We start from the raw sequence: 27,452 nt of genomic DNA on the forward strand, positions 1-27,452 counted from the left end.
TTTACATAAACACTTCCACACGACCGTACTTGCCACAATAACTGTAGTTACCCCAAAGGAAATGGTGCTTGGAGACTTACTACTGTAAAAATATCACACATCCAGAGAACGTCCTCTACAACAAAAGAACCACTGTATTTAAGACCAGCACTTTATGTTCATGTTTTGTCAGATCCCTTTAGTGTTGGAAATATATAATTAAGGGATACGTTCACTTTGTTTTTGTTTTTTTTTCAAGGTCGGCCTAAAATAACACTCCCTTGCAAAGGTAAATTGAAAGAGTCATTGTTTTCTGTAATGATTTATTGAGGCCATAGTGGCTCTGAAACAATCCCTGCCTATAATTACAATTCCACTGTAAGACATGATGAAGTGATGGAGGACAAAATCCACTTAGCTTTGAAAAAACACTCACTTCTTTTGATTTGACTTGATTTAATTATATATTTTAGCTTCGGCTGAACTTTGGGATTGCATTTCTACACAGAGCAACGACTAAGTGCAGGGGCGCCGTATAGGAGGGGAAAAGTTAGGACAATTCCAAGGGCCCAGGACTGACAGGGGTAAACACAAATATAAAATGATTAAACCATCATCATTGAGTATATATATTTCAAATATAATCTCTTTGTTTTTACGTGTTTTGGGCAGTAAAGCTTTGGGCAGTAAAAGTTAAATAAAAATGGCTTTCAGCTTATTTTTACGGTGGCTTTTAATCTTGCATCAAATCGTGAACTGCACTGCATACTGTATGCAGACTTGCATGCATGTACAAATCACCAGCAGTAAGTTTGTGCTAGTACTAGTATTGAACTACAAGACGCAAAACAGTTGCAAGCCTTTAATTAAAGTTATGGAAAGCTTTTGATGGGATAGTTTGGTTTTAGAGATGTGCTGACATCAGCTGCGCAGAGGGGGCCCAATTTGATCTTTTTGTCATGGGGCCCAAAATTCCTGGCGGCGCCCCTGACTAAGTGTGATGTCCCCCATCATTTCAAACCTAGATTAAGGGTGTGGACAGAAGGAACATATACTATCCTCTGAAGCTTTCAATTTAGTATATTTGTTTAAGGATAGACTTCAAAAAGTGAACCTTTCCTTTAGGTTAATGACTCAAAGAGTGCCTCCATTCAAGCCTGCTGCTGCTGCATGCTGACCAATTACAGATATTAAATCGACAAAACAGGCCACATTGACGTGCAGGTATGTATTGTCTGGCTTGTATGTGATTACTTTCTTGAACTTGAGTGATTAATGTTTCTCAATACCCTTCTGCTGCATTCAATCCATAGGAGAACAATCGGTAAAGTACAAATTCATGTTAAATGACTGTAACTTTTGGTTGTTTTGGGGATTTTTTTCGCCTATTAATTTTAATTTTATATTTCCAAAATGACCAATACATAATTTCCCATTGGCGAATAGATGGCCGTGTTTTTTTTTTCAATGACGTCTGTAAAAGTTGGTAATTTACGTTTTTTTCCCTTGTCACCTGAACGCAGCAAAGCGCGGTGGCATATGACAGCGTCACTATCCTGTGATTGACTAGAAATGGACCAATCAGCGTGGCCACTGCAACACCCTTAGCCAATCAGCGGAGGCTTAATATTCTCTTATCCAATCACATTCAAAAAGGGGCGTGTTCTTATTTTGTTGTAGTCCCGCGGTAGATGAATCGAGCTCGGCTTGCTAATAACAAACACTCCGTCTTGTGCAAAACTGAGACCAGCGGGGGAAACTCTCCACGTGAAGCGGGTAAATCATTTCAAGGAGGATAATTTAGGGTTAGAGGACGGAATTAGGTCGGCTAATTCAATGTGCGGTTTGACATACAAGTCGTAAATGCTAACGCAAGTGCTAACAGGGCTACATGCTGCTCACCGTTAGCTCGCCCTGCTGCAGTTTGTTTATTTATTTATTTATTTTACTCTTAATTTATTTATCATTTACCACAATTAACGTCAGTGTCCGGTTTATAATACTGCCTGAAATCTAGCTGGCAGCCGTGCACCTGTGTGTCCCAGTTGAGATGACCTCATTGAAAAAAGTAAAGCATTGAACTGTCAAGTGTTTATTATGCATATGTTACACATATACTATATGTGGTGTACAAAACTGTGGTGAGACCAGCGATGTTGTTTGGTCTAGAGACAGTGCCACTGAGGAAAAGACAGGAGGCAGAGCTGGAGGTAGCAGAGATGAAGATGCTTTGGGAGGTGACTAGGATGGATAGGATCAGGAATTAGTACATCAGAGGGACAGCACATGTTAGAGGTTTTGGAGATAAAGTCAGAGAGAGGCCAGACTGAGATGGTTCGGACATGTCCATAGGAGAGATAGTGAATATATTGGTAGAAGGATGCTGAGGCCTAGAGGAAAGGACCAAAGAGGAGGTTTATGGATGCAGTGAAAGAGGACATGAAGGTAGCTGGTGTGAGAGAAGAGGATGCAGAGGACAGGGTGAGATGGAGGCAACTGATTCGCTGTGGCGACCCCTGAAGGGAAAAGCCGAAAGGAGAAGAAGGAGACACATATACTATATGTCATATCATACCTGTATGTGTATATATACATATATTTATACATGTTATATATTGCAGGTATGTATGTATGCACACCTTGCACAGGCTAAATATATGACACATTTCTATGTGTATCTATATCTAGATTAGATTAGATATACTTTATCCATCCCACCACGGGGAAATTTACTTGTTACAGCAGCAGAGGAAAGTGTAGCATACACTACAAAATTAGAAAAAAGTAGAAAAGGCAAAAAAACACAATAAACATACAGAAATATCTACAACCTAAACAATAAACATGAAAAACAATCAACCAAGTACTGAGCATTTAAGTGGCATGATATATAAAATGAGTATTGTAATGTAAAGTGACCATAGTGTAAGAAATATTGCAAAGAAAGTGACCATGATACAAATAATAAATATTATTGCAAGAGTAGTGACCATAATATAAATATACATGTTTTTATGATTATTATTATTATTATTATTATTATTATTATTTTTAACATCAGTACTAATACCATCATCTTGCCACTGCACCTTATCTACCTACTTATCTTGTGTTCTTATTCTACCTCAGTATTTTATTCTGTTGTATTTTTATTGTATTCAAATATACCGGACTGCTGCTATGACAACTTAATTTACTTTTGGGGATTAATAAAGTCATCTATCTATCTATCTATCTATCTATCTATCTATCTGTCTATCTGTCTGTCTATCTTTCCTTCCATCTATCTAACTTTGTTACTTTGTTACTCTCACACAGGCTGAGGCAACAGTGCCATCATGTACCCGAGCCCGAACAACCCCATGAAGCCCAGCTGCAGCAGCAGCAGCAGCATCACTGAGCTCCTGGGTGCCCTGTGTGACTCCAGCCTGTCTGGGGTGTCGTGGAAACGTCGTGCCCTGGGGGGAGTCTCAAGAGAAAGTTTCCACAGAGCTCTCAAGAAGTGTGCCTACGGGGCCCTGCTGTCCAAGATATTTCAAGATGGCACCAAAGGCCCCGCCTCGGGACCGAGTGCCACAGCTAATACACCACCCAGGAACAAAGTTCTGATGATATGCTTTGACTTGCGGGTGGCAGGGTGCCGGGAGGAAGCCGAGAGGCTGGAGGAGCAGCTGGAGAAGCTGCCGGAGGAATCGTCATCATCTGGCCTGAAGGAAGTAGATGCAGTCCTTGAGCTTCTGGTGCACCTGGCTGGTTCGGCACCTCCTCCCGTGACCTCCTTCAGCAGAGACTACATGAGACGAGAGAGGCCCGTGTTGCGGAGGCCTCGACCCTGGGGCTACCAGAGCGAGGAGCTGCAGAGACTCGAGGCCCGTGCCTGGGGTTTAGTGTGTGGGGAGGAATGGGGGACTTTAGAGAGTTTGTGTGGAACTCAGAGGTTGATGGATGCCCCTCCAGGCACAGGACTGCTGACTCTGAGGACTAAATTGGAAGCTGAAGAAAGATTTGAGAGGGAGACCAGGCTGACGCTGTTTGGAGCCCTGCAGCACACTCGCACCTCAGACATAGACATACGATTGGACCTGCCTCCTGTGCCCAGTAATGTAGATGTGACTGGCCTGGCTATAAGGGTATGTCTTTATCTAGTATCTAAGGCGAGGGTTTTCAAGTCTGAGCTTGACACCCCTTTAATTTACTTGCACAGTTTTGCTCAATTCTTGGGTACCTAATAGATCATGATTATGTTATTCGATGCCACAGACACTCAACAATTGAGCTTAAGATTGCCTAATATTGTAGTTTTAACCCCAGACCAAATCAAATACGTGAACAAGGTTTGACCTCATTCATTTATTCTTCTGGCTCTGGGAAAGTGTGAAAAACAGTAAAATTCACCCAATCTTCTGCATTCTCTTTAACCAGATCTCTCCTTTTGATAACTAACATTACATTCACTGAGCATTAAACTGTTTGGAGCCCTAGATGTGTTGCCCACCTCCGACTTTGTGAACCCCTGATCTAAGCGAATGCATGTTCAGTTTGCGTAGTTCATATCTGCACAAGGGTTTGGGATTTAGTTTTAAACCCCCCAGTTTTATGCGACGGTATCATCAGGTTCAATTGTTGTCCGTGCAGGTCCCTTCCAGTTTAGATCAGTCGGAGGATGAGGGCTTCCAGTCATCTTCCAACCTGACCCCAGACTCTCAGTCAGAGCCCAGCCCGGTTCCAGACGTTGATATATGGGAGGCTCTCCGCACGTTTGAGCCTGGAAGGCGCCGCTGCTGGGAGTCTGTCGGCTGGTAAGTGACACGTCATTCTGTTGAAAGTTCGAACATCAGCGTTTATCAAAGTTCATCAAAGTAGTCACACAAACAGTTGCTTTTGTACTTGATAAATGACTTGTGATTAATAAGTTAACAATTTCTGTTGATTTCCATTAATCGACTATCAATTAAAGCAAATAAAAATAAACCATAAGAAGCAATTTAGCAAGTAACTTTGTAGTCTAAGCTCCAAAGTCAACAACACATTCGAGCTCCACTTATAGATTCTTGTGTTTTTAGTTTTGCTCTCCGTCTGAAATACATCAAATTTTATTACATTTTTCCTACCAGCCCACCGGGAAAAAAGGAGTCCCTCTATCTAACAGAGGGAGGCAGGGAGGCCTTTGACCAACTCTATCGTCTATGCGAGGGGGAGATGAGGGTGGTTAGCACGAGCACACCTTCCCCTCTCCTCCCGCTACCCCTGGACTCTCAGACCCAGCTGGTGTCCGACCTCCTCAACGTCTTGATCGGAGTGGCGTCCACGACCTTCCCTCTCAACCAGGTGCTTTTCGTTATTATCTTTTATTTACACGTCTCTTATATGCAATAAAAATGTAAATGATCTGTTGTTTTACGGATCTGTCAGACCGAAGTGATAAAAGTGAATGAACTGACGAGAGCACTTTGGCAGCGAAACAACTGAACCAATGGACAATCTGTGCATGTGTGATATAAACAAACCCAAAAGAGTTATAAAAGCATATTACCTCAATACCACAAAAAGAGAAACCGTGACAGTTTCAAGCAAGATGTGGAAATAAATGAAAATATTCCTAATGCAGAAAGAAAAACCTCAGGATAGCTCTTATTTTGCTTTATTGTTTCACATTAAACCTTTATATCTTCAGAAGATTATAGTTATTTACAACATAAATTGAATTCACTCTTGTTTACTCCCTTAGCCCCTTATGTTTTCTTTCCCTAGCACACTTTTATCATTAACATGCAGGCTGGCACAAGAGGCAGACACCTGTAAAATCAATCTAATGTAAACTGATACAATAAACCTGCAGCAGAGCCGCAATGTTTTGTTGCCACCGTCAGAGAGGCTTTTATTTTGTAGTACTGTTTTTGTGCTAGAATGCAAAATATCTGTGTTTTTTGTCCCCCCCCAAAAGAATCCGGTCTCAGAACTTGGTGTCCAGTTCTCATAAAACAACCATCGGGAGGACAACATAACAAACACCCGATTACATATTGCACTCTAATGTAATAACAGCACAAACCTTTGGAAATCACTGTGGAGGTGACTCTGACAACCTCAACATAAATTCAATATCATAAGCTTCACAAAGACGGCCCCTGCTGCAGGGATATTTTATTGGACTTTATTAGACCGTACAGTTATTCATTGTGTTTTCGCCACCATCTGTAATCTCCTTCGCAGAGTGTTCAGTTTGACGTCAGACCTGGTGTGTGCGTGTCAGGAGCCTCTCCAGAGAGTGTGTCACGTCTCTTGGGGGAGCTAGCCCAGTACGGCACCCACTACCTGAGGCTTAGCCGCTTCTCTCTGCAGAGTGCTGACAAAAAGGGCCTGGTGTTTCAGGTATATATATATTTTTTATACAATCATCATTAATGCTGTTGAGACTGCACATTTTACGCCCTGCCTTCTCCACTCCACACCCATCAAAAAGTCCATAATATGAGAATGCAATAAAGAGATTTAAAGGTCCAGTGTGTCCGATTTAAGCGCTTTATTTACAGAAATTGAATCTAATATATTTTCATTAACGTGTAATAATCTTATACCCTCGCCTTTTATATCTAGAGATGCTACAGACATATTCTCGTACTCGGAGTTAGCCATGTTTCCCAAAACAAATTAAACCTTGTTTCTAGATAGGGCATTCCTGGGTTTCATGCCGCCATAGTTTCTCCTTAATGTGAGGAAAGAGAGGGTGGCAATCCAAAACTACTCAATTAGATGCCACTAACTCTTACAAATGGGTTAATGGAAATCTGCAGCTATATCCAACACCACAACACAAAGGTACACATGCATATTTTAATCTATACACATACTGACCATTTGAGTAGCTTTCCATTAGTACGAATAATTCAATTTAAGATCTTCCAACGTTTCTTTCAAAGGCTTTTACAGGTGGTCTGCGGAAGTATCTACATTACTACAGGGCTTGTGTCCTCAGCACTCCACCCATCCTCAGCCTATTAACTATCGGCTTTCTCTTCCGCAAAGTTGGCCGCCAACTGAGGTGAGGTCAAACACGTGTTTTTTTACGCAGGTGTCTTGTGTTGATTTTTGCACCTTTTTTGAACTTCAACCTCACCCGGTCTACAGTACTGTCGTGTTCCGACAGAGAGGACCTTAACACGAATATGATCAGATCAGAAAAATCTCTGCTTTCTTTTAATCTAAGGTACCTGTCAGAACTGTGCTGCGTAGACGGGCCTTTGGGTGCAGGCCAGGCTACCTTCCCTGTGGTGAGTCCACTTTTATCTACAAACTGCAATATGTCATCCATCATTGCTGCGTTTACCCTATCAGATGGGGTGTCAGCTCAGTGCCATGTGGCTCTCCTCAGGGTGTTAAACTGCTGTCCTACCTGTACAATGAAGCGCAGAATAACTGCAGCAACGAGAACTACCCTGTACTACTGTCGCTGCTGAAAAGCAGCTCCGAACCTTACACACGGTCAGTTACTCCACTCTTCATGCAGATGTGTGTCTTCAAAGCAAAATCACGTAACCCAGTGGATGTGACATTAGGTCATTGATTTTCAAAACTTGCTCTATTGATCTGTCTCTGTCTCTGTCTCACTCTGACTACTTTCATTGTGCTCCGCTTAGGTTTGTGTCTGACTGGGTGTATAGCGGCGTGTTTCGGGATGTTTATGGAGAATTCATGATCCAGGTCAATGAGGAGTATCTCAGCTATAGAGGTTAGATGAGACACACACACATACACACACACCCCACATGCTGTTGCATAAACACTTTGGCTTCAGTCAGCAGGTTCTGAAAATGAAAAGCCTGCCAGACAGATTGTCTAGCAGAAAAAAAAAATAGATTTCATTACAGCCTTTATTGCCTAGTTGGATTTGTCCTTGTTTCTATAAAGGATGTCATGAAGTTATTGGACGATAATCAGTGAGAAACAGAATCGGCTACCACAGCTGTGAGGACCGGAGCCATCTCCGCTCAGTAAGCCACAGGGACAAACACAAATAGATAATGTTCTTTTTTATTCTCAGTCGGTGCACCACACTGACGAGAACAAAAACATTTTCTGAAGTTTTTTTTTTCTTTTCTTGCATTTCGTCTCCTGTAATTGCCCTTGACAATTCTGGGCTAGCTGAATTAATTTTTTCTCGTCCGATTAAAAGACTTGTCCCTTTTAAGGAGACCAAAGTACGTAGTAGAATCAAGACAGTAGGAGATGATCCTTGCAGAGCTGATAAATATGGAGCCGTCCGTGCTCTACGGGATCTGGATGACTTAAGATAGATTTGCATATTTATTGTTTGATATGAAGACATATTAATCTGTTATAACTCCAGTCTTAATTTTATGCTGAGGACTCCAACTAATAAGCATTTTAAATGCCAATAAAACTGCAGATTGTTTTCTCAATTTACAGATTATTTAGTCCACAAAGCGTCACAGTATCCAAGAGTAATCCAGGAGGAGTGCTGCAAACAAATGTCTTCTTAGACCCAAAACTCCAAAAGTATTTCTATTTACATTTAGCACATGTTAGGGTAGAGCTGATACGATCAATAGGTTTATCAACAGAAAATAAATTAGCAGCTATTTTGATAATCGATGAATCAGTTCAATTATTTTTCAAATAAAAATACAAAAATTTAGCTGGCACTAGCTTTTTAAATGTGAGGACTTGTTGCTTTTCCTCGTCATATGATGGTACAGTGAGATTCTATTTACACTAATTAATTGAGAGACTGATCAGAGTAATAGAAAACGGAAGTACCCGTGAGTTTCAGCACCATATGAGGGAGTTTTTAAATAAAGAGTGAGTGACTGGAATCTTGTCCCCCCCTAAACAAGTACAGTACTCTATAAATATGGTTATATAATAATCATTACAGCCTGTCCAAATATTGCATGTCATGCTACGCCACATTCAAGGTCGGACTATCACCTCGGCTTTGTCTGGCTAAGAGGTTCATTTGCTCATCGGCTACACCTCATCAACTCCCGCAGTGAACCTCTGCACTTCTCGCTCCTGCTTTTTGGAGGACACACAAATGTCATTGTTCTCCTCGAAGTCCGTCGGCCAGGGAAGCAATCAGCGGCTAAGCTTTCTTGGCAAGCCGCAGGCTTTTTTGTAAAGAGCTCTGGAAGCTCAGTGCATTCATGTTCTCTTATGCTTTTTGCTTAGGATCACTGAGCTAAGCGCTAACAATTTCCAAGTGTTAATTCAAGCGGCCAGAGTTTTGCCATGCCCCGTAAGTCATACTAATAAGGAAAAGTTTTAAGGCCCGGTGCAGGCTGAGTAATACTCCACCACGTTTTCTTTTTTGTACTTAAGTCGTGAGTGTGTTGTTGTGTTATTTGAGGCACAATGGATGTATTAAACTAGTTGATCTGAACTGTGAAGACTGTATGTGATAGGCATCTTCAAATTCTTGCAGACAAACACTTCTGGGTCCAAGGCTACACTCTGATCTCAAAGGTTGTGGAGGACTGTGTGCCCCTCTTCCTCAGACACATCGCCAATGATGTGTATGTATGTGGAAAGACCATCAACCTACTCAAGATCTGCTGCCCACAGGTTCGTTTTGCACATTTAACACATTCATATGCAGATGATTAATTTTTATGCAGCTAGGTGTTGTAAAGATACCAATGCATGCAGCCTAAATAATTTATTCAGTACAGTGTGACTGTCTGCAGTGCCTGTTTTGTTTTGCAGTGAATAAATTAGGCGTATAAAGTGTTAATCTATACGTTTACCCTACCTACTGTACTGTATGTTCAATCAGTTTTTTTTGCCGTTAACAGATATCCAATGTTCTGGATTGGCTAAGAGATTTACAATGGCATCCACAAAATCTATCCACAATTATCTACCTGCCACAACAATCATTCCACCCATTTTGAAATCCATACTGCCCACAGGGGTTAGGACAAATAATCAATACTACAACATATAGGGGACATGGGCTCTCGCAAAATGTCAATCAATCAGCATTGTGATAAATTCTCTTGTGATGCTGGGGCGGGAGTGTTTTCATTGTTTTCTGCAGCCATCTGAACTGATCTGCTGTCGCTGCAGACATTTGTCAGATTGAGTCACGCTTTTTACAAAAAAGAAAAAAACATTGGCATTTTCTATATAGTGTTTATTTCCCTGGTTTGTGACAGTGCTATAAACAATGTGTATAGGGTTGAACAATTAGTTGAGCTATGAATTGAATATGAGTTGATTATTTTTAACCAATTTTTTAAAGAAAAAAATGCAACCATTACCTAATTACACTTTACAAAATGTTTTTTTTGTTTTTTTTATATCAATGTAATCTGAATATTTTGGGGGGTTTGGACTGTTTAGTCAGAAGAAACCAGATATTTGAAGATGACACCTTGGACTCATGATGATATTTTATTCATATTTTATAGACAAATTGAATAATTGTTAAGGTGAGTAGAGAATTGCCAGATTAGTATATAATGAAATGAATTGTTAGGTCCCGCCCTAGATGTATCATTATTTGTATTATTGATATCTAGTGACTAAAAATGTCCATTACTGTTTTCCATGATCCAAAGTGAGGTCTCCAAATTGCTCTTTCTTTTGTCTGACCACCAGTCCAAAACCTAAAAGAACTTCAGTTTACTGTCATGTAAGACAATAAAGAGCATAAAAATTCCTTAAATTATTAATTAATCATTAAAATTGTACCTATAACTTTTCAACTTTTTTTACAATCTAAAAGATCCTCTTGCAATATTTGCCTGTAAGCCTCAGCTTAAGACTTTCTGTCTTTTGTACATGGATGGACTCATTTGGCGTGTCGACAGTCGGCTTAGCATGCCAGGCAAATGGAAAGCATTAGTGGGAAGCATTGACGTTTTTATGTAATCTTACTGTATTTCATTTCCTTACTAAGTGACTCGCCTGCTGATTCACCAGCGCATAATGTTTTTTTTTTTACGCCTCGACCTACCTGACCTAAACCACACAGGTCATGCTCTTGACTAATTGGCATCCTTGTAACGACAGCATTTCTCTGTATGCTAATTTCCACTAGCGTTGGGGGGTCATTCCTGGACAAACTGCAGGGTGGCTATGAACACGTGTGAAATTATGGATTGGAAAAATGAAAGTATGGTTGCTCATGTGCTCACTCATGGCTTACCCAGCCGGTTTGATGTGGCATAATTGTTTAAAAACCAACAAAGTACCTTGTGCCTGATGCCATGTGGGATTTCTTTTTTTAGGTGTAGCTGTAAAAATTTGTTCTTCTAATGAATTTTTCGACAGATGCAGACAGACACCAGAAGACACGTTTCTTTCTTGTACAGCTGATAGCACATTTTCTTATGAAAGGCGTTAGAGCTGAAACAATCTAATAATGAGTTATGAATTATTTACAACACTTTTAATTAATTCTTTGACATTTTCCTGGAACAAATGCCAAACATACTGATTTTATGTGATAATATACAGTGTAAATATATATTTTTTTCTCCTTTCTGAGGTTAAATAGACTATAAAGTCAAAGAAGTGAAAATAATTATAAGTTGCAGAAGGTACTTTGGTGATATGAGTCATCATGTCACCATATCAGCTGAACACTGAACTGAACAAGCCTCCTTCATAGTGCTTACTTGCTGTTTACTGCGTGTCCACAGCACTACATCTGCTGGTCGGAGCTGCCCGTGCCTCGCATTTCCGTCACCTTCTCCCTGCAGGAGGTGGAGGAGATTGAGAGGGACTGTGCCGTGTACCGTGGACGCCTGGAGAGGATCGCTAAGCACAGCGCCATCAGCAGGGAGGAGCAAGTACTGAGACACGTGCACGTTGTTCACATTCAGTGGCATCTTAACTTGTCTGAGCTTTTGTTAATCTTGCTATTCCATACTTAGGTGTAACAAGGGCTTTGATCAAATTAATCTAAAGAAAGCTGTAACAGTGTGTTTCCTATTCAGAGAATGTTAGTAGTATTGGCAGTCAACATGGTGTATTACCTTAATAAAGGCACCATTATGTCTCTGCTAGCTGACTTTAATGGAGTTTTAAAAATCAAGGGAAGCCTAAACCTCCAAGTTGGAAGAACAGCCTGCTGTAAGACAAGTCATTATACTGTCCGAGAGACACTTCTTTTTTCTACATAACATGATCCATGATGGTGACAATGCCCCTCAAGTACTAAGAAAAAGTCATTAAACTGATACAGCCGAAGTCTACGGCTTCCACGCTGCTTGATTTAGTGTAACAGCCTGCATCGTATGGCCTATATCGTGTGTGTGCTGCTGGCTGTGCTGACTGGCAGAGGTGGGGGAGGACGGGTGAGCTATGGGGCAGGCAGATAGATCTTTGTTAATGATGATTTCTTGTCTGTCTATTGTAAGGCCCAGCGAGCAGAGCAGGCACGCCAGGAGCTGATCAATCAGGTCAGAGAGTCAGCAGCCAAAACCCTGGAGAGCATCCGTGGTTAGTGTTACACTTACACACACTGCAGGTGTAATTTTATATAGTCCTTGATGTATATACACACACCACCATCCTGCTGAGTGCACTTTTAACAAATAGCTTGACTCGGAGTATAACCCACACTTGCGTGTTGACTCTTGACTACGAGAGTTTCAGCTCCATTCATTCCTCTCCGGAGAGCAGCCGATGCACAGGGGGAAACAGCAGTGAGGAATTCTCTGTACGCCTTCCAGTATTATGGGCTGTGAAATCTAATCATTGCACGTACTGCAAACTCCTCACAGCATTTATTACTTCAAAGATGTGTGGAAGTTTTTCGGAGGCGTGGTGCAAAGTCAGGCCTGATGCTTAACGCACGCCTTGGCATAAGCATTTGTGCATATGAATTTGTGTGTGTGAGGCAGATGGTGGTGATGTTGCTTTGTGTGTGTGTGTGTGAGAGAGACAGCAATATTATGTACTTTTTTTATGCAGACGGGTAAGCAGCCCACTGCTCTCTCTCTCTCGACTCCTGTAGGGCGCCAGGTGTCACAACGTCTGGCCGAGGAGGCCAAGAAGAGGGAGCGTTTTGAGGAGCTGAAGCAGCACCTGGAGCAGGAGCAAGAGGTAGTAAGACAAGCTAAAAAAATATTACGCGTGAACATAGATTTTTTTTTTTAAATGTACTTATGCAAGCATGCAAGAAAAATGTGTGAGAAAGTAAAATGTGTAAAGGAGTAAGAAAAGACGTGTTAAATCGGCAATAATCCACTTTGAAGCAACAGGAACAAGTTGTGGACACAAAATCACCTTTTTAAGTTGGTATAGCAGAAATCGTGTTGTCTCTACCGACTCCTGAGGGAAATATCTGGTTCTTTAGCCATTAAATGCTCCACTATGTTTACCAGCTAGTTGTTAATTGTGTCTGTCTGAGTAGATGTGTACAGTGGGTTTTCAAGACCTGCTTAAAAGAAACAGCTGCCTGCTGTTGGTATCTATGATGTTAGATGAGAGGAGGCGATGTGAGTTGCAGGTTGCAAGCTTGACAGCTTAACCATGATGAAGGAGCTGCAGATATAGGTGATAACTATCTGTAGGTTCAGCAAAGCCTCTCTGACAGATTATTCTTCAGATCATATCAATATCAACATGTTTGTCAGATCTGATGTATATGATGGTGAGAAAATAATGTAAACAGAAATGGGGATTCGTGCGCTTCACCCAGAGCTTTTAATGCCCATTTTAGTAGCTGTGAACAATGATATTTATACGTGTGTGTGTGTGTGTGTGTTTGGCTTCAGTGGCGAAGTGCAGCCAAGAAGAAGCAGGAAGAGGATGACTTCAGCTTTGCCAGGGAGGTGAGAGACAGAGAAAGGAGACTGCAAGCCCTCGAGGAGCAACTGGAGCAGAGAGCCAGGTCACTACTAGACACGTTTTATGTTTTATTGATGATTAATTAATCAATGTTGTGATTTTATTTGATATTGGATTTACTAATAGACGATCCGCAAGCATGATTGGACATCAATTCCATCCATGTGGGATATTTTTAAGTGGCTGGACCTGTGCCGAATTCCCATGCAGTTGGAATAACCGCGTGATGCCGCAGCATGAACAGATGCGATCAAAGCCTTTTAATGCGAGCACGGATGGATTTCTATAAGATGGCTAAAAGTTATTAAGCTTGATGTGGCGGAAGTGAGAGTTCATCAAACTGCAGCAAGCACCTGTTCACCAAAGCTCTTCATCTAACCAATTACAGTGGCTTCTTTTACCATTTCTGCAAAGTTTTAAAGATTTAAACACCTTATTTTTGAAATTTGCTTTAATATATTTCATATCGATTCAGGCTTTCATGACGATAAACATGGATTTTATATTTTACAAGCCTTTTAATGATACATAATCAGTTACAGATAATTGCTTAAGGAAGGCTATAATTCAGAGCCTGAGGGCACGTACTGTATACCCACACAGGTGTACGGCAGATCAGTGCACTTACCCCTGCACATGAAAGCTGAATTTATCATCATGAAGTAAATGGAACAGTGATTGCTGTTTGATTCGCTTCCAGATTTTAATATAAATTATTCAGTATTCAAATTAGACAGAATATTTCCAGCATGTTGTGGAATATCAGACTTGTCGGCAAAAATGACATGAACTAATCAGTGAAGATTAGCAAATATGAATATTTTGCTCTCTTTATCCGAGTTGGGAATTATGATACTAACCGGAGCAAAGCTGAAAAGGACGGTGCAATAAATTAAAGGTTGCGTATTTTATCCTCACCAGCCATGTGTCAATTAACAGAGAAATAACTGGTCACTATATTTTAAATGATTTTTAACATCAGTGTCATCATTTGTTGGTTTCCATAAACTTCTACAATTGTAAATTAAATATATTTTGGCTAATGATTTATTTAAAACTTGTCTGGTACACTCATGCTCAAACCGTAGAAAGGAACTGATTGCTCAGTACAGCCGTCTGTCAGAGGAGGCGGCTCGCAGAGAGAGGCGGGCCATGTGGCGAGTGCAGCGAATGAGACTTGATGACGCCCGGGCTCAGTTCTTCATGCACGACAGGCAGCAGACTCAGGTTTGTAATAAATTACCATAAAAAAATACACACACAGTGGACAAGTAAAATCTGATTAAAGAGTATGTTATTATGGCAGGTATGAGAAGTAATTTTGAACAAAGCTCTTATGACTTATTTTCAGGCAGTGCTAGAGAAATACCCTTTAGGCCAGAAGAGACCTCCCGTGGAAGTGGTGCCATCTGTTCTCTCAGCACAACAGACTGCACCACAACTAACACTGGTATGATCATTTTTTCTTTCTTTTTTTTTAAACATGAATCCCCGTTTCTTTCCAATTAATCATGCTCTACCAGAAATCTCTGCTGTAGTCGTCCTCATTTATGCCTTCTCTTAACAGGAATCTCTTCCTCAGGATCCATCTCAACAGCGGTCAGCAGAAACTGATCAACCTGATGCTGAACTACCACCACCTGACCCATCTTCAACCACCCTCACCCCCCTCACAGTGGACCCTGCCCTCATCTCTGAGGACATTGACATCAATGATTTCCTCCCTAAACCCCCAAATCCTGACAGTCAGCAGGTGGACACGGCCCTGAAGGATATCGGCTCTGACCTACCTGAAGTATGTCCGACAGCGCAACTAGTAGACTATGACTTCAGTGCCCCCTTTAGTCCACTTGAGGGTATCACTGGCCAGCCCTCGGCCCAGCCCCGGCCTCGTTGGGGACCTGCAGTCGAGCCTGACTTGATCCAAAACCACCCCTCTCTTTCACACAGTGCCATAGGAGAGAACGTGTCTCAAATCAATGACAGTCTTCCGAAAGCTGGTCAAACCTCCAAATCCAGCTTTCCTCTAGGTCAGTACATCCCTGAGGGGCCCCAGAATACATTTAAAGCAAGTATTTATGGACATCCCTCTCACGCCTCAGTGCAGCTAGGAGATGGGAGTGCCTCAATAGTGATAGAACAGAAGACTGAAATGGAAGATTTGGGAAGTGTAGAAGCGAATAAAGATGGACAATCTGTTGAGACTACAAAGGAAGCTGCAAGCACTCCAGTCCACAGCTCAGATGGTCAAGATAAAGCTGTTGAAAATATTTCTTTGTCAAATATTCATGTCTCCAGTGCAGATCCAAAAGCTGCATCAGATGCTGCTGCCCTGCCTTCACCTGGCATCCATGGACATTCCTCTGATTCTAACATAAAGATCGGGCAGTTTATGTCAGAGGTATCTGTTCCTCTTCCTTCCTTTAACGTCCACGGTCATGCCTCAGATTCGCACTTTAGAGTCGGTGAGCATGTTTCAGATGTAGTTGCCCCTCTGCCCACCATCAACGTTCATGGTCACAGTTCAGATGCCCATATTAAAGTTGGAGAAAACGTCTCAGATGTTGTTGTACCACTTCCTTCTCCCAGCATCCATGGCCACTCCTCTGATGCTAATATAAAAGTGGGCGAGTTTGTGTCTAACATACCCGAAGAGAGACTTCGTTGGAGTAAACATGGACATGCCTCTGACTGCATCCTTCAAACAGGCTGTGTAGTATCTGGATCTGAACCCACTCAGTCCAGTCTTCCTGGAAGCTCTTATGGTCACTCCTCAGACTCAGCGTTGGTTGTTGGATGTGTAGTTTCAGGAGACGAACCCAAACGTTCTCCTCTACCTGGCAGTGCCCATGGTCACTCCTCAGACTCGGCGTTGGTTGTTGGATGTGTAGTTTCAGGAGACGAACCCAAACATTCTCCTCTACCTGGCAGTGCCCATGGTCATTCTTCAGACTCGACATTGGGTACTGGATGTGTGGTTTCAGGAGAAGAACACAAACGTTCTCCTTTACCCGGCAGTGCCCATGGTCATTCTTCAGACTCAAATTTGGGCGGTGGATGTGTTGTGTCTACAGCTAACCCGCTTCCATCTCCACTACCTGGCAGTGCTTATGGCCACTCCTCTGATTCGAAGCTTGGGGTGGGTTGTGTTGTTTTGGGGACCGAGCCACAAGCCTCTGTACTACCAGGCAGTGCTTATGGCCACTCATCAGATTCTTCACTTGGAGTCGGGTGCATTGTGAAGGGCAAAGCAAGTGGAAATCAGCAAAAGACAGAAGCCAACGAAGATAGAGGTAATGAATAATATCAAGCAATATACATTCTGCAGTTGTGAGGCACACTTAAGTGCCTCTTAGTAAGCTCAAGATGTATGAGACGTGATGATCTTACTCTTGTATTCTCAACTCGAGGCACAGCCAAAACACTCATAAATGCAGAGATAATATTGTTGACAAGTACAAATAAATAACACAGCTAATTGACTAGATTAAAGAGGACCAGAAAAAAGATGTAAGTGCTTTTTTAAATTACATTTTCTACTCTCCCTGTGCCATATTTGACAAGGAGTCTTTGATGTTTTCAATTTTTTTGCACCTTAGATTATTGCTTGGTATTTTCTCAGGTTTAATAAAGTGGTTTTCTGTCTCTCTTCAGATTCTAAGTCAGACAGCCCTGGTGAGCAGCTGGCTGAGGCCATGGGATCCTGGGCGGCAGGTTTCGGTTTGTCCCCTGGAGAAAAGTCAGAGCAGGACTACCTCTTGGCTTTGTCTTCTCAGTACCAGGTGGAACACTACGAAGACTGCTACAACCTAATGGGTTAGTTGAGCGTGAGCGTGTCAAAGGAACCATTAATCTTTGGCCAAAGTAAATGTGGGCAATGTTGACAACAGGAATTTAGGCCATTGTTGTCACAATTGGGTCTAGTTTTTTGTTGTAATGGTTTTAGAGAGGTCTTTATGTGATTTTGGAGAAAATCAAGTTGGTCATTTTTAAATTGTATTGCTTTATACAGAGAGGTGTTCCTAATAGTTTGTCCTCCCTCTTTCTATATCACAACAGAACTCAATAAAGCCACAAACTGCAGTGTGCAAAATGACCATAGAATTGAATCAGTGCCTCCCTAAAACAAACAGTTTGAACACTATAACCTTCATGAAGGTAGAATTTATTACAGAACTATTGTATCAGACTGCAATAATTGTATCAAGCTCAACCTAATAAACTGGTCACTGAGTGTAGTGTAGGTCTTAGAAGACAAAAAACAAGATAAAACCTTTGTACCTGACGCTGAAATTTTACATTTTTAACAGTGGCCAATTTAAAACAAGATTACATTTGTACTCCTTGATATGAAGAGAATTTAGAGATCACTGTTGCCTGAATGTATCGCCAAGTACACGCTGGTTATCTGGCAATCATTAGCGCAGACTTCATATAACTGCCAGAGTAGAAAACAAAAGGGGATCCAGACCAGAACCAAGAGGAACTCCACATTAAACACCTACAAAGTGAAGTAGATGCTGTATTCCAATCATATATTACATAAACAAAACTAAATTAATTCATCTGGTTGTAGACAGAAATGAGATGAGACCAAACGCTGGGCTAATCCATTCTTTTATCAACAAAAAGGATTGCAGTACAAATCTAGTAAAATTGTAGTCTTGAATTTGTTGCAACCTCTTTACTCCCTGGTGTCTCTAAAATGACTCAATGAAAAATGTAACCTCTTCTGAAATACAGAAGAAGTATCATGTCATATTGCAGAAATGAAAATGATGCACCTTACAGTGGTGGAGCTTACTTCATGTAAATTAAAACATGTTCAGGAGTGATTCATTTCCAGAGGCGGTTAAATATTTACTCCATCAGCAAGCACAGAGGTTGCATAAAAAAGCAGCGATATTTCACGAGGGTATTAAGTCTGGTTTATGTTTAGTTTGGATGCATCATTGCTTCGTTGAAGTAATATCTTGTCTTTTTCACTCAGCGTGTGTTGTTCACTCATGCTGCTATTATTCATGCCAGCTTCTAGGGTCTCCATGAAATCAATCAGAATCTACTCAGCCGAATACATTTTCCACACTACTGATCAAAGTCAGGAGCCCTAATTATTTAGGGAGTATTACCAGCAGTATAGAGGGTGGGAAAATTACTGGAACAACTTACAATACAGTGCTATATAATGAAATCATGCTGCAGTGACTCATTGTGAAGCCATTGTTTTGTTTTTGTTGTGTCAGTGGTTTAGATTCATCTTTATTATCTATATTATTTGCATTCTATTTACTTAGCTCATAACATTTTAGAAAATAGTAAAAATCCATTGTTAAAGAGTAACGATTCAATATTAACATTTGAGGAAGTGGCATTTAGTTCAATTAACAAAATAGTTGGCAATTCATTTTATATTGCTCAAATAATTAGTACAGATGTTAGTTGTTTAGTTAAAGCATTCTCAAATAATTAGTACAGATGTTAGTTGTTTAGTTAAAGCATTTAATAAATTATTCAGATATTTATTTTAATATTTCATGTGTGGTTATTTGACTTCTGTTTCTCTTTCTTTTGACTCTATCCTATTTTTTTTTGCTCCTCGGTTTTAAAAAAACAACTCTCCTGTCTCCTGCTGTCGTCAGAGCGATATTTATTCAGCAACACACCTTTTCATCTCCCTCTCACGCAGCTTCGTCCCCCGAGTGTCAGCTGCTGAAGCAGGTTACGCGGGGCCCATGGGGCCTCCCTATGGACCCCACACTCCGCAGAGCCACAGACACGACTGCTGTCCAACTCAGCGAGATGGTTTCCCTGCCAGTTCTGATAAAACACTCTGTCACCACCCCGCTCATCACACAGTAAGTGTCTGACTGAAAGGAAGCTGCAGGAGGAACGGGTCTGATGTGTTAGATGTGATTTAAAAAAATATCACATTTGTAAGCACATTACAAGTTATTATTTTACAAGTAGGAGTTTGAATGGCCGAGAAACCATTGCCTACATACTGTGTTTAAAAGAAATGCAGGTGTGAGGTTTTCACTGATGTCTTGTCATTTTTCTGCCACTTCAGGCCACTTAAACTGTAGCCGAGTGCATATTTTTGCACTGATGGAATATTTTCAATTCTTATTACCTTCCATCTTTGTAGGATCCTTCCTCTGTTTGAAATTCCATCAGAGCTCCAGACAAGCTTGTCAGTCTTCACCTACAATGTTTCTGCACACTAGGCACTTTAGCTTTTTGTGTGTAAAGAAATAGCTTTCTCATCCTTTTCTGCACACAGAGGGTGGTGCAGTATATTTAGCGTTGGAATTCATAGCTCTAAATTTTTATTAACACATTTTTATCCCATGCTCAGATGACGCAGTGGAGTTTGCCAGCGATTCTGAACGCTATTTTTTTTTTTTTTATCTCTTCCCTGCTGACTGTTCAGTTAAACCTGCCTTAAATCCTACCACTGTGTAAATGTGAATTGCTTAGGAATGATTTAAAGTAATGAGATTGTGAGGAAGTCATCCAAAAAAAGTGACCAAAAAAAAAAACACCAAAGCTTTCTCCATTGGCTGATGTCTATCATCATCACAACCTTTTATCAAATTTGCAAGTCGGCAACATTTTCCCATCCTGATTCTGGTGGTCAAAAGGCTTTCTCTCCTTATCTCAGTCATTCTCTCCTCTACACCTTCCATCCCCAGTGTATCTCTGGTGAACAAGGCAGTGGTGGACTACTTCTTTGTGGAGTTGGGGGTGGAAAGACACTTTGAGGCGCTGCGCCACTTCCTGCTGATGGAGGATGGCGAGTTTGCACAGTCCCTCAGCGATCTGCTCTTTGAAAAGGTGAAGTGTTGCTGTCATCTCTCACATTCAAAAGAGTGTCACTTTTTTTTTTTTCCTTCTTCAGTTTAATCAACTCTAGGCCTGGGACAAGATTTTTGAAAGAAGACCCAAATGGTCTCCGACGGTCTCACTTTTAATGCAGTACATTTAAACGAGCACTTTGATCAGCGCCACATGCATTTAGTGTTATCCTCCTCTATCCTGAGAAACCCATTAGAGAGCAGGCATAGGGAACCTTGTAAACTCAGTGATTGCATCCATAAACTACTAAGTACACACTGAGTAATGCCGTAAAGTACAGGCACTTAACAAAACTTGAGTTCGCCGTACTAGAAATGTAGGAAAAAGTTACACAACTCACTTTTTTTTGTCTTGCAAAATGTAATCTAGTACTTCTGCGTGTGTTGCACTTCAGATCACACGTCTTGACAGAAAAGTGTAAAGCAAAACTTAGCCCTCCTGCAAGCTCCCCTAATCAATATTTCTCTTATTAATAATGGATTAAGCCACCGTGTGTAATGTAAAAAGGGGTTTGCCCGTTGTGACAAACCCACAGAGGCTTATCAACTGACCCTGCAGTTCCATTCGACCTAATGGAGCTTTTAACTGCCTTTTTAAACTCAATGTTTGGGTTTTTACGGCCCGCAATGTTACTGTTTTGGTTCACTCCCCATTGCTTTCAGCAGCGTCGTTTTCATCTGCAGTAAGCAGCTTTTACACCAGAAAAAAAAGCCCTAGAAAATGACTATACCCAAACTACCTGACACACAGACTAACTGCTGAATAGAGTGGAGCATTTAGATCAAAAAGACTGCAGCTAAAAGAGGAGGTTTCTGACTTGTCCTGTGAGTGCTAAAAGCTTCCAAATGCCTGGAATTCAAGCTTGTAAGCAGCTTGTCAAACGGACGGACGGTCAGCGTTCACCCGCTTTGATCTCTACCAGCTCCCGAAGGAAATATCTGCTTCTTGTCGCGGCTAAAAGCTCCTCTGTGATCACCAGCTAGTCTCTCTGCAGTTTGGTGCCGAGCAAGGTATTGCACAGTGGGCTTTAAGAGCTGCCCCGCTGCGGCTGAAAGTGACATTCTGAGAGCAGCGAGAGCGAAACCAAATCAGTAATGTTTGCATGCCAGAGACACAAAACAACGAGCTGAAAATACCTCACTGTAAAAGCTTTGTGAAGCCGAGGGGGAGGCTGCAGATTCAGATGCTCGTCATTAAGTTCATTGTCACATTGCTTTTTCAGAATTTCATTTCATACAATGATGGTATCATAAAAATAACAAATCACAGCTGCTTTTAGCATGTGAAGGTTTTCATCCCTGTCTATCACTGCCAGGAATCCTGGACTGCTCGTGTCAAGCCCGAGCTTCCTGGCGTGAAATAACAAGCACAGTCTGTGCTAACACCTTGGTGCTGTTCCGCAGTAAACATTCATGTACATCTGTCTCTCGAGGCCCATGCGACAGAATGGGTTTTTGTCCCAGCCAAACACTACACCAGCTGATATCGCTGATTAGCACAACTTCAACCGGAAAGCAAACTTATCATTGTAATCAGCTCCCCGTAGTGTTTGTTTGGAATGAAAACCATAGATGGCAAACAACAGGTGTGGAGGCGTCGGTAGATTTTTATTTTCTGTATTTATTTGACCGTGCGTCTCGTCCTCTCTCAGCTGGGCAGCGGACAGACTCCCGGAGAACTGCTGACCCCTCTGGTGCTGAACTCCATCCTCAGCAAGGCCCTGCAGTACAGCCTACACGGGGACACCCCCTTAGCCGGCAACTTCACCTTCGCCCTGCGCTACCTCCCGGAAACCTTCCACCCACACGCCCCCGATTCACTCAACTGTTTGGAGCTACGCTACAAGGTGAGGCGTTATATATATGTATATGTGTGTGAGTGGATGTGCTTGTCTCAGCATGAGTGGCAGCTTGAATGTGACAACCTGTCATGTTCGGACAAACCGCTCCGGGTGTGGAAAATTAGCTTATCACGCACTTAAATTGTCGAAAACTCGTGGATTGATTTGGAGTCGGGTGTTTTTGGATGACATCCGCGGTGACTGATGCTGCACGTTTGTCCTCCGCTCTTTGTTCTTCACCTTGTTGTATCTCTCATGACTGTTGCTAAATCTCCCTCACCCTCTCTTTCCCTATCTATATCTCATTTGTTCCCTCCCTATGCTTTCGTTTACCCATTCCTCTTCTGCTTCCACCCCCCACATCTCTCACACTCCGTCTTCCCTTGACAATCTTCTCACCTCCTTTATCAATGTCTCCACACTCGCACCTTTCCTCCTCCCCCTCCCCTCCCCTCATCCGTCACTCTCCCGTTACCTGTTCCCGGGTCCACTTTCCTTCGCCCTCCTCTCACACTCGCTCGCTCTCGCGCCTTCTCACGCCTCTCTCTCCCTCCGTGTCGTCTCCCAGGTGGACTGGCCATTGAACATCATCATCACGGACAGCTGCATGAACAAGTACAACCGTCTGTTCTCGTTCCTGTTACAGCTCAAGCACATGGTGTGGAGCCTCCGCGAGGTCTGGTTCCACCTCAAGAGAACAGGTGAGGGTGGTGGGAAGCGTTTGATCTGGGCTCGGCTCCAGACTCCACCTTTAACTCTCAGAAGGGAAGAGTTGAGATTTTTTCCTGTTGTGCTTCAACTGTTCATAAAATATTCATCAAGAAGAATGCTGCGATTCCTTTATGTTTTATTTATACAAAGCACATCTCAGACCAGTGGGATTGTTGTAAAACATTGTGCTTCACTGGCTTAGATAGTATTGATCAGTGAAAGCTTGTATGCAGACTATAAATGCATATCCTGAGGGGGGAAAAACACGAGTACAAAACTTAAAATTAATATTACTGATCACCAGGGAAAAATGTGGATGATTACTTGATGTGAGACTCTTAATGCACCCTAAGCAGGACCGATAGCGAAACTTTTTATTACGAGTGTGCATTGGTTTTTGCCTAAAAGTAAAACAAAGATGAATCCCTGTCAGTCAAACTCCTGACCAGCAGGGAACAAAAGAGCTTTAAGGAGCTGATTTTACAGTTTATGATAAAAAACAAGCAGCAGGTTGTCACATTTGACATCATGTTTTCAATCCCTGCAGCCCTGATCATGTTTCACCCTCTTTGTTTCCCCCTTAGCGCTGGTGAAAGGTGCCGGCCGCTCGGTGCAGTTCCGTCAGCTCCAGCTCTACAGACACGAGATGCAGCATTTTGTCAAGGTCATCCAGGGATACATCGCCAACCAGATCCTGCAAGTGTCCTGGAGCGAGTTCACAGCCAAGCTGGCCACCGCCAGTGACCTGGATGCCATTCACCGCACACACGCAGACTACCTCAACAGAGCCATCTTCAGGTGAGGGCTGGCAACGCATAGGTGCATATTACAGGGGTGTTTATTGCAGGATAAAGCTCGTTAGACGCACAAAATAGATCGTTTTCTAGGACATTTTGGAACAAACCAAGAAGAACTTGTCTCCCCTTGAATGCGATACATGAGTGATCACAGCTGTCTGAGTAGTCAGAGTTTTAAATAGTATATGGATGTGACACAGCTGGAAGGCAGTTCTCTGCGGGGAGTCACTCCACACGGGTTTCAGGTCCTCACATGACAACATTTGCAGCATTTCTCGGTCTGCGAATTGAATATTTTTGGAGTTTGAACTGTTTGCGGGATGTATCAAAACATTAAATGACTTCATCTTGTGCTCTACGATATTCTGATGGGCATTTTTCACAACTTTCTGATGTTTTATTGACTAATTCCATCACTTAAACACCATGAATTATGCAGATTGCAAATCTAGGAGAAGAGAGAGCTCTGTTATCAGATCACTAATCCGTACTGGCACATACCCCGTGTTGAGGTGTCGCAGCTGGTATTGGCAGAATAAAAGTTGAAAAAACATTGTGCTCACTTAACAGTTTTCTTTTTATTTCAGCTCACATTTTCTTTGCCGTCGTTCAAGCACAAGGCCAAACGCTTTAAAGTTTTCACTTTGTTCTAAATAGATGCGTTCATCTTGCGTTAAGAAGCCAGAAATGATCCAATGTTCCAGCTCTATGACAGTAAATTCAACATGTGGGGTTTTTTTTCTGAATCGGTTGTTAAAAAACAATCTCAACTGCTCGGTGTGTTTGCTTATTTGGCCAGTGAAACATCAGAAAAGGATGAAACACATCCGTCACAATGTTTCGTCGGTTAGCAACCCAAAGATAATTTTTTTTCTTTTAGTCAAATCATTCAGTCGACTAATGTTTGCAGCTGTAGACAAACATAAATCAAGATAATACTCCGCCTACTTGGTCCATCTTTTTGGGACTCCAGACCCTTTACATACGGAAGATGTTCTGCAAACCTTATTAAAGAAAGGATAAACGTAATTTAAACCATCAACGCCACGAAATCTAAAAAAAAATTCAGGGAATACCCAATGAAATGATTTCTTCGGGCTCTGTACGGACACAGCTAGTTGAAGTGGAACGCTCTGCACCCATCATTTCATATAAAATTGATAAACTTCCTCTTTGCAAGTTTATTAAAATTCCAGCTGGATCTGAGGCTAACTTTTGAACCCAGTAAATGATTTACTCTATCACACCTCCATGTATGTATGCATGATGTCAGCACGTCTGAAAAGTCGCTTCCTCGTTAATGTTCTTCATCTCTGCACTCTCTCCTCTTTCCTCCTCTCGTCAGGGGTTTACTGACGGAGAAAGCGGCTCCGGTCATGAACATCATCCACAGCATCTTCAGCCTGATCCTGAAGTTTCGCGCTCAGCTCATCGCACAGCCCTGGGACAGCCAGCAGGGGGAGGCAGTGCACCCCAGCTTCATTGCCATGCAGCAGTCGTACAACACCTTCAAGTATTACTCTCACTTCCTTTTCAAAGGTAAGGACGGAGCATTGTGTCCGATCTGATCTGAAGTTCACTTCAGCCACATTTAAATTCTTGTTGTGATCCCGCCTTGTTTTTATTATTCCGAAACACATTTTTATCGACGTTGACATCGTTACTTACTGCAAACAGTCAGTCAGTGAAAAACATGAACTTAATTAACCCGAGGAGGAACAAAATACGTTTCACTCATATTTGAAATATAAATATATAAAAATGTAGGTAATCTTTAATTAAGGGTTGCTGAATTCTATCAAATTTAGTTTTTTTTAAAGCATATCCAATCTATTCTTAACTAAAGGGATTAATTAAGTCATCCAGTGACATTTTAATGGTAGAGTAAGCTGTTGTCTCTGCTCTTACATGTAAGTATTAGCCTTTTCGCTGTACAGTAATTAAGAAATAAGAAAAAAACTGCCTCTGAGCCGCAGTCATCATCGATTAAGACGACCAAATTAAACCACGTGTAGCTCGTCTGAACATGTGCATGCAATAATCGGAGAGATTATCAGATTATAAAGTGTTGAACATCCATCCATCCACTATGTGTAACCACTTATCCTCATCTGGGTCACGGTGCTGCACGGTGGAGCCTAGTGTTGAACATGTTTTGGTGAAATCAGTGTCGGTTAATTGCTGCAGCAACACTTGTGACAAACGGATGCACACCCATTATGAAGATTATCAAAGAGATCCAAGTTTGTGTGAAGGTAATTACACTACAGCAGCCTGAGGTGTCTCTCAAAGCGGATTTCATCCTCGAGTTCTTTTTGTTTCCGCAATGTGTGGTTACCGAGTCACAGCGGAGGGATTGTAAAACGGTAGTGAAGTCATTTTGAACTCATTTTCGAAAGAGATTCACTTGATTTTCTTTACCTTCGACTTGCTCATATTGGCATCAGCTACACTCTGAAATGCATTTTGTACAGAAGCAGGGCTGTGGATCTTGTCCTCCATCACTTACACACTTAACCGCACCGAACAGGAGGTTTAATAATGTTTCTATGTATGTGTGAGTATTGTTTTATGACAGACATGGAAAAATGGAGTGGCAGCACTTTCTTTTTTCCCCCTCAAACTATGACTACTACATTTTTGGGGGGGGCTTTCATATCTTTATTGGATAGGACAGCTGTGGAGAGACAGGAAAGTGAGTGGATTAAGGGGAGGGGGTGACATGCAGCAGCAAACCACAGGCTGGAACTGATGCTAAACTAAGTGAGCTACCAGGATTCCCGATGTCACAAAGTGCTTAATGCTTTTGGGTTTTTTTATCTTCTCAGTGGTGACCAAGCTGGTGAACAGAGGCTATCAGCCTCATTTAGAGGATTTCCTCCTGCGCATCAACTTCAACAACTACTACAAAGACTCCTGAGGCTGTCCGCTGCTGTGTAACGTTTGTACGCCAGCAAAGTGTGCTTGCTGTTTGTTAAATGCCGATCCAGTTCATCACAGCGTGCCACGAGTGTTACATTTGCAGAATCCGCCGTGTGTTTGTAAGATAAGATAATCAGACTTATAGAATAAATTAAGTTCCTGAATGCTATTTAAAAAAAAACACACTATAGTTTACTAAGTTTGTAATAGAGATGAAGCCGATGCCTGCTGTAATGCCTCCAGCTGTGTGCATATAAATTAAATGTAAATAGAAAATGCTTTGTTTAATAAATACTCTATTCTCTGTGTGTTTATCTTCATGTTCTTTTGTGATGCAAAGAAGAAAAAAAAAACAGTTACTCGAGTAAGAAAATTACGTATTTATTAAAGATTGTATGTTAACATTGCACGGTTCTTAGAAAACTAGGACAAATTAAGTGCAAAGCCTTATGGGTAGTGGTGGATTCTGTCAACTTCAGCCATTTCCACAAAGACAGAGGGAGAGGGGAAGGAAAATGCAGTCCTTG

General features: G+C 41.7%; 1 protein-coding gene across 2 annotated transcripts; it reads left to right on the forward strand.

The window, feature by feature from the left end:
* Positions 1 to 1,647: 1,647 nt before the first annotated feature.
* Positions 1,648 to 27,226, forward strand: tubgcp6 (tubulin gamma complex component 6). Of its 2 annotated transcripts, none has more exons than XM_019267056.2 (25): positions 1,648 to 1,755; positions 3,298 to 4,109; positions 4,615 to 4,778; positions 5,094 to 5,307; positions 6,193 to 6,351; positions 6,900 to 7,021; positions 7,187 to 7,250; positions 7,352 to 7,461; positions 7,617 to 7,708; positions 9,422 to 9,561; positions 11,646 to 11,795; positions 12,366 to 12,447; positions 12,965 to 13,053; positions 13,728 to 13,843; positions 14,889 to 15,027; positions 15,152 to 15,250; positions 15,368 to 17,093; positions 17,455 to 17,616; positions 19,487 to 19,655; positions 20,493 to 20,634; positions 22,307 to 22,501; positions 23,064 to 23,196; positions 23,791 to 24,004; positions 25,349 to 25,542; positions 26,832 to 27,226. In XM_019267056.2, the coding sequence occupies exons 2-25, from the start codon at positions 3,318 to 3,320 to the stop codon at positions 26,921 to 26,923; spliced, it is 5,559 nt and encodes a 1,852-aa protein (XP_019122601.2). In that variant the 5' UTR covers positions 1,648 to 1,755; positions 3,298 to 3,317; the 3' UTR covers positions 26,924 to 27,226. The 2 variants fall into 2 exon arrangements, with proteins under 2 accessions (XP_019122601.2, XP_027128435.1); XM_027272634.1 differs by having other exon boundaries at positions 15,383 to 17,093.
* Positions 27,227 to 27,452: the final 226 nt, after the last annotated feature.

This window comes from Larimichthys crocea, chromosome XXI, assembly GCF_000972845.2.
Source record: "Larimichthys crocea isolate SSNF chromosome XXI, L_crocea_2.0, whole genome shotgun sequence".
Lineage (NCBI taxonomy): Eukaryota > Metazoa > Chordata > Actinopteri > Sciaenidae > Larimichthys > Larimichthys crocea.

Bases quoted from the DNA above. Each gene is read 5' to 3' on its own strand.
- tubgcp6 (XM_019267056.2), top strand. From the start codon at position 3,318: ATGTACCCGAGCCCGAACAACCCCATGAAGCCCAGCTGCAGCAGCAGC. The intron at 4,110-4,614 runs GTATGTCTTTAT...TTGTCCGTGCAG, and splicing joins TGACTGGCCTGGCTATAAGG to GTCCCTTCCAGTTTAGATCA. The intron at 6,352-6,899 runs GTATATATATAT...TTTCTTTCAAAG, and splicing joins AAAAGGGCCTGGTGTTTCAG to GCTTTTACAGGTGGTCTGCG.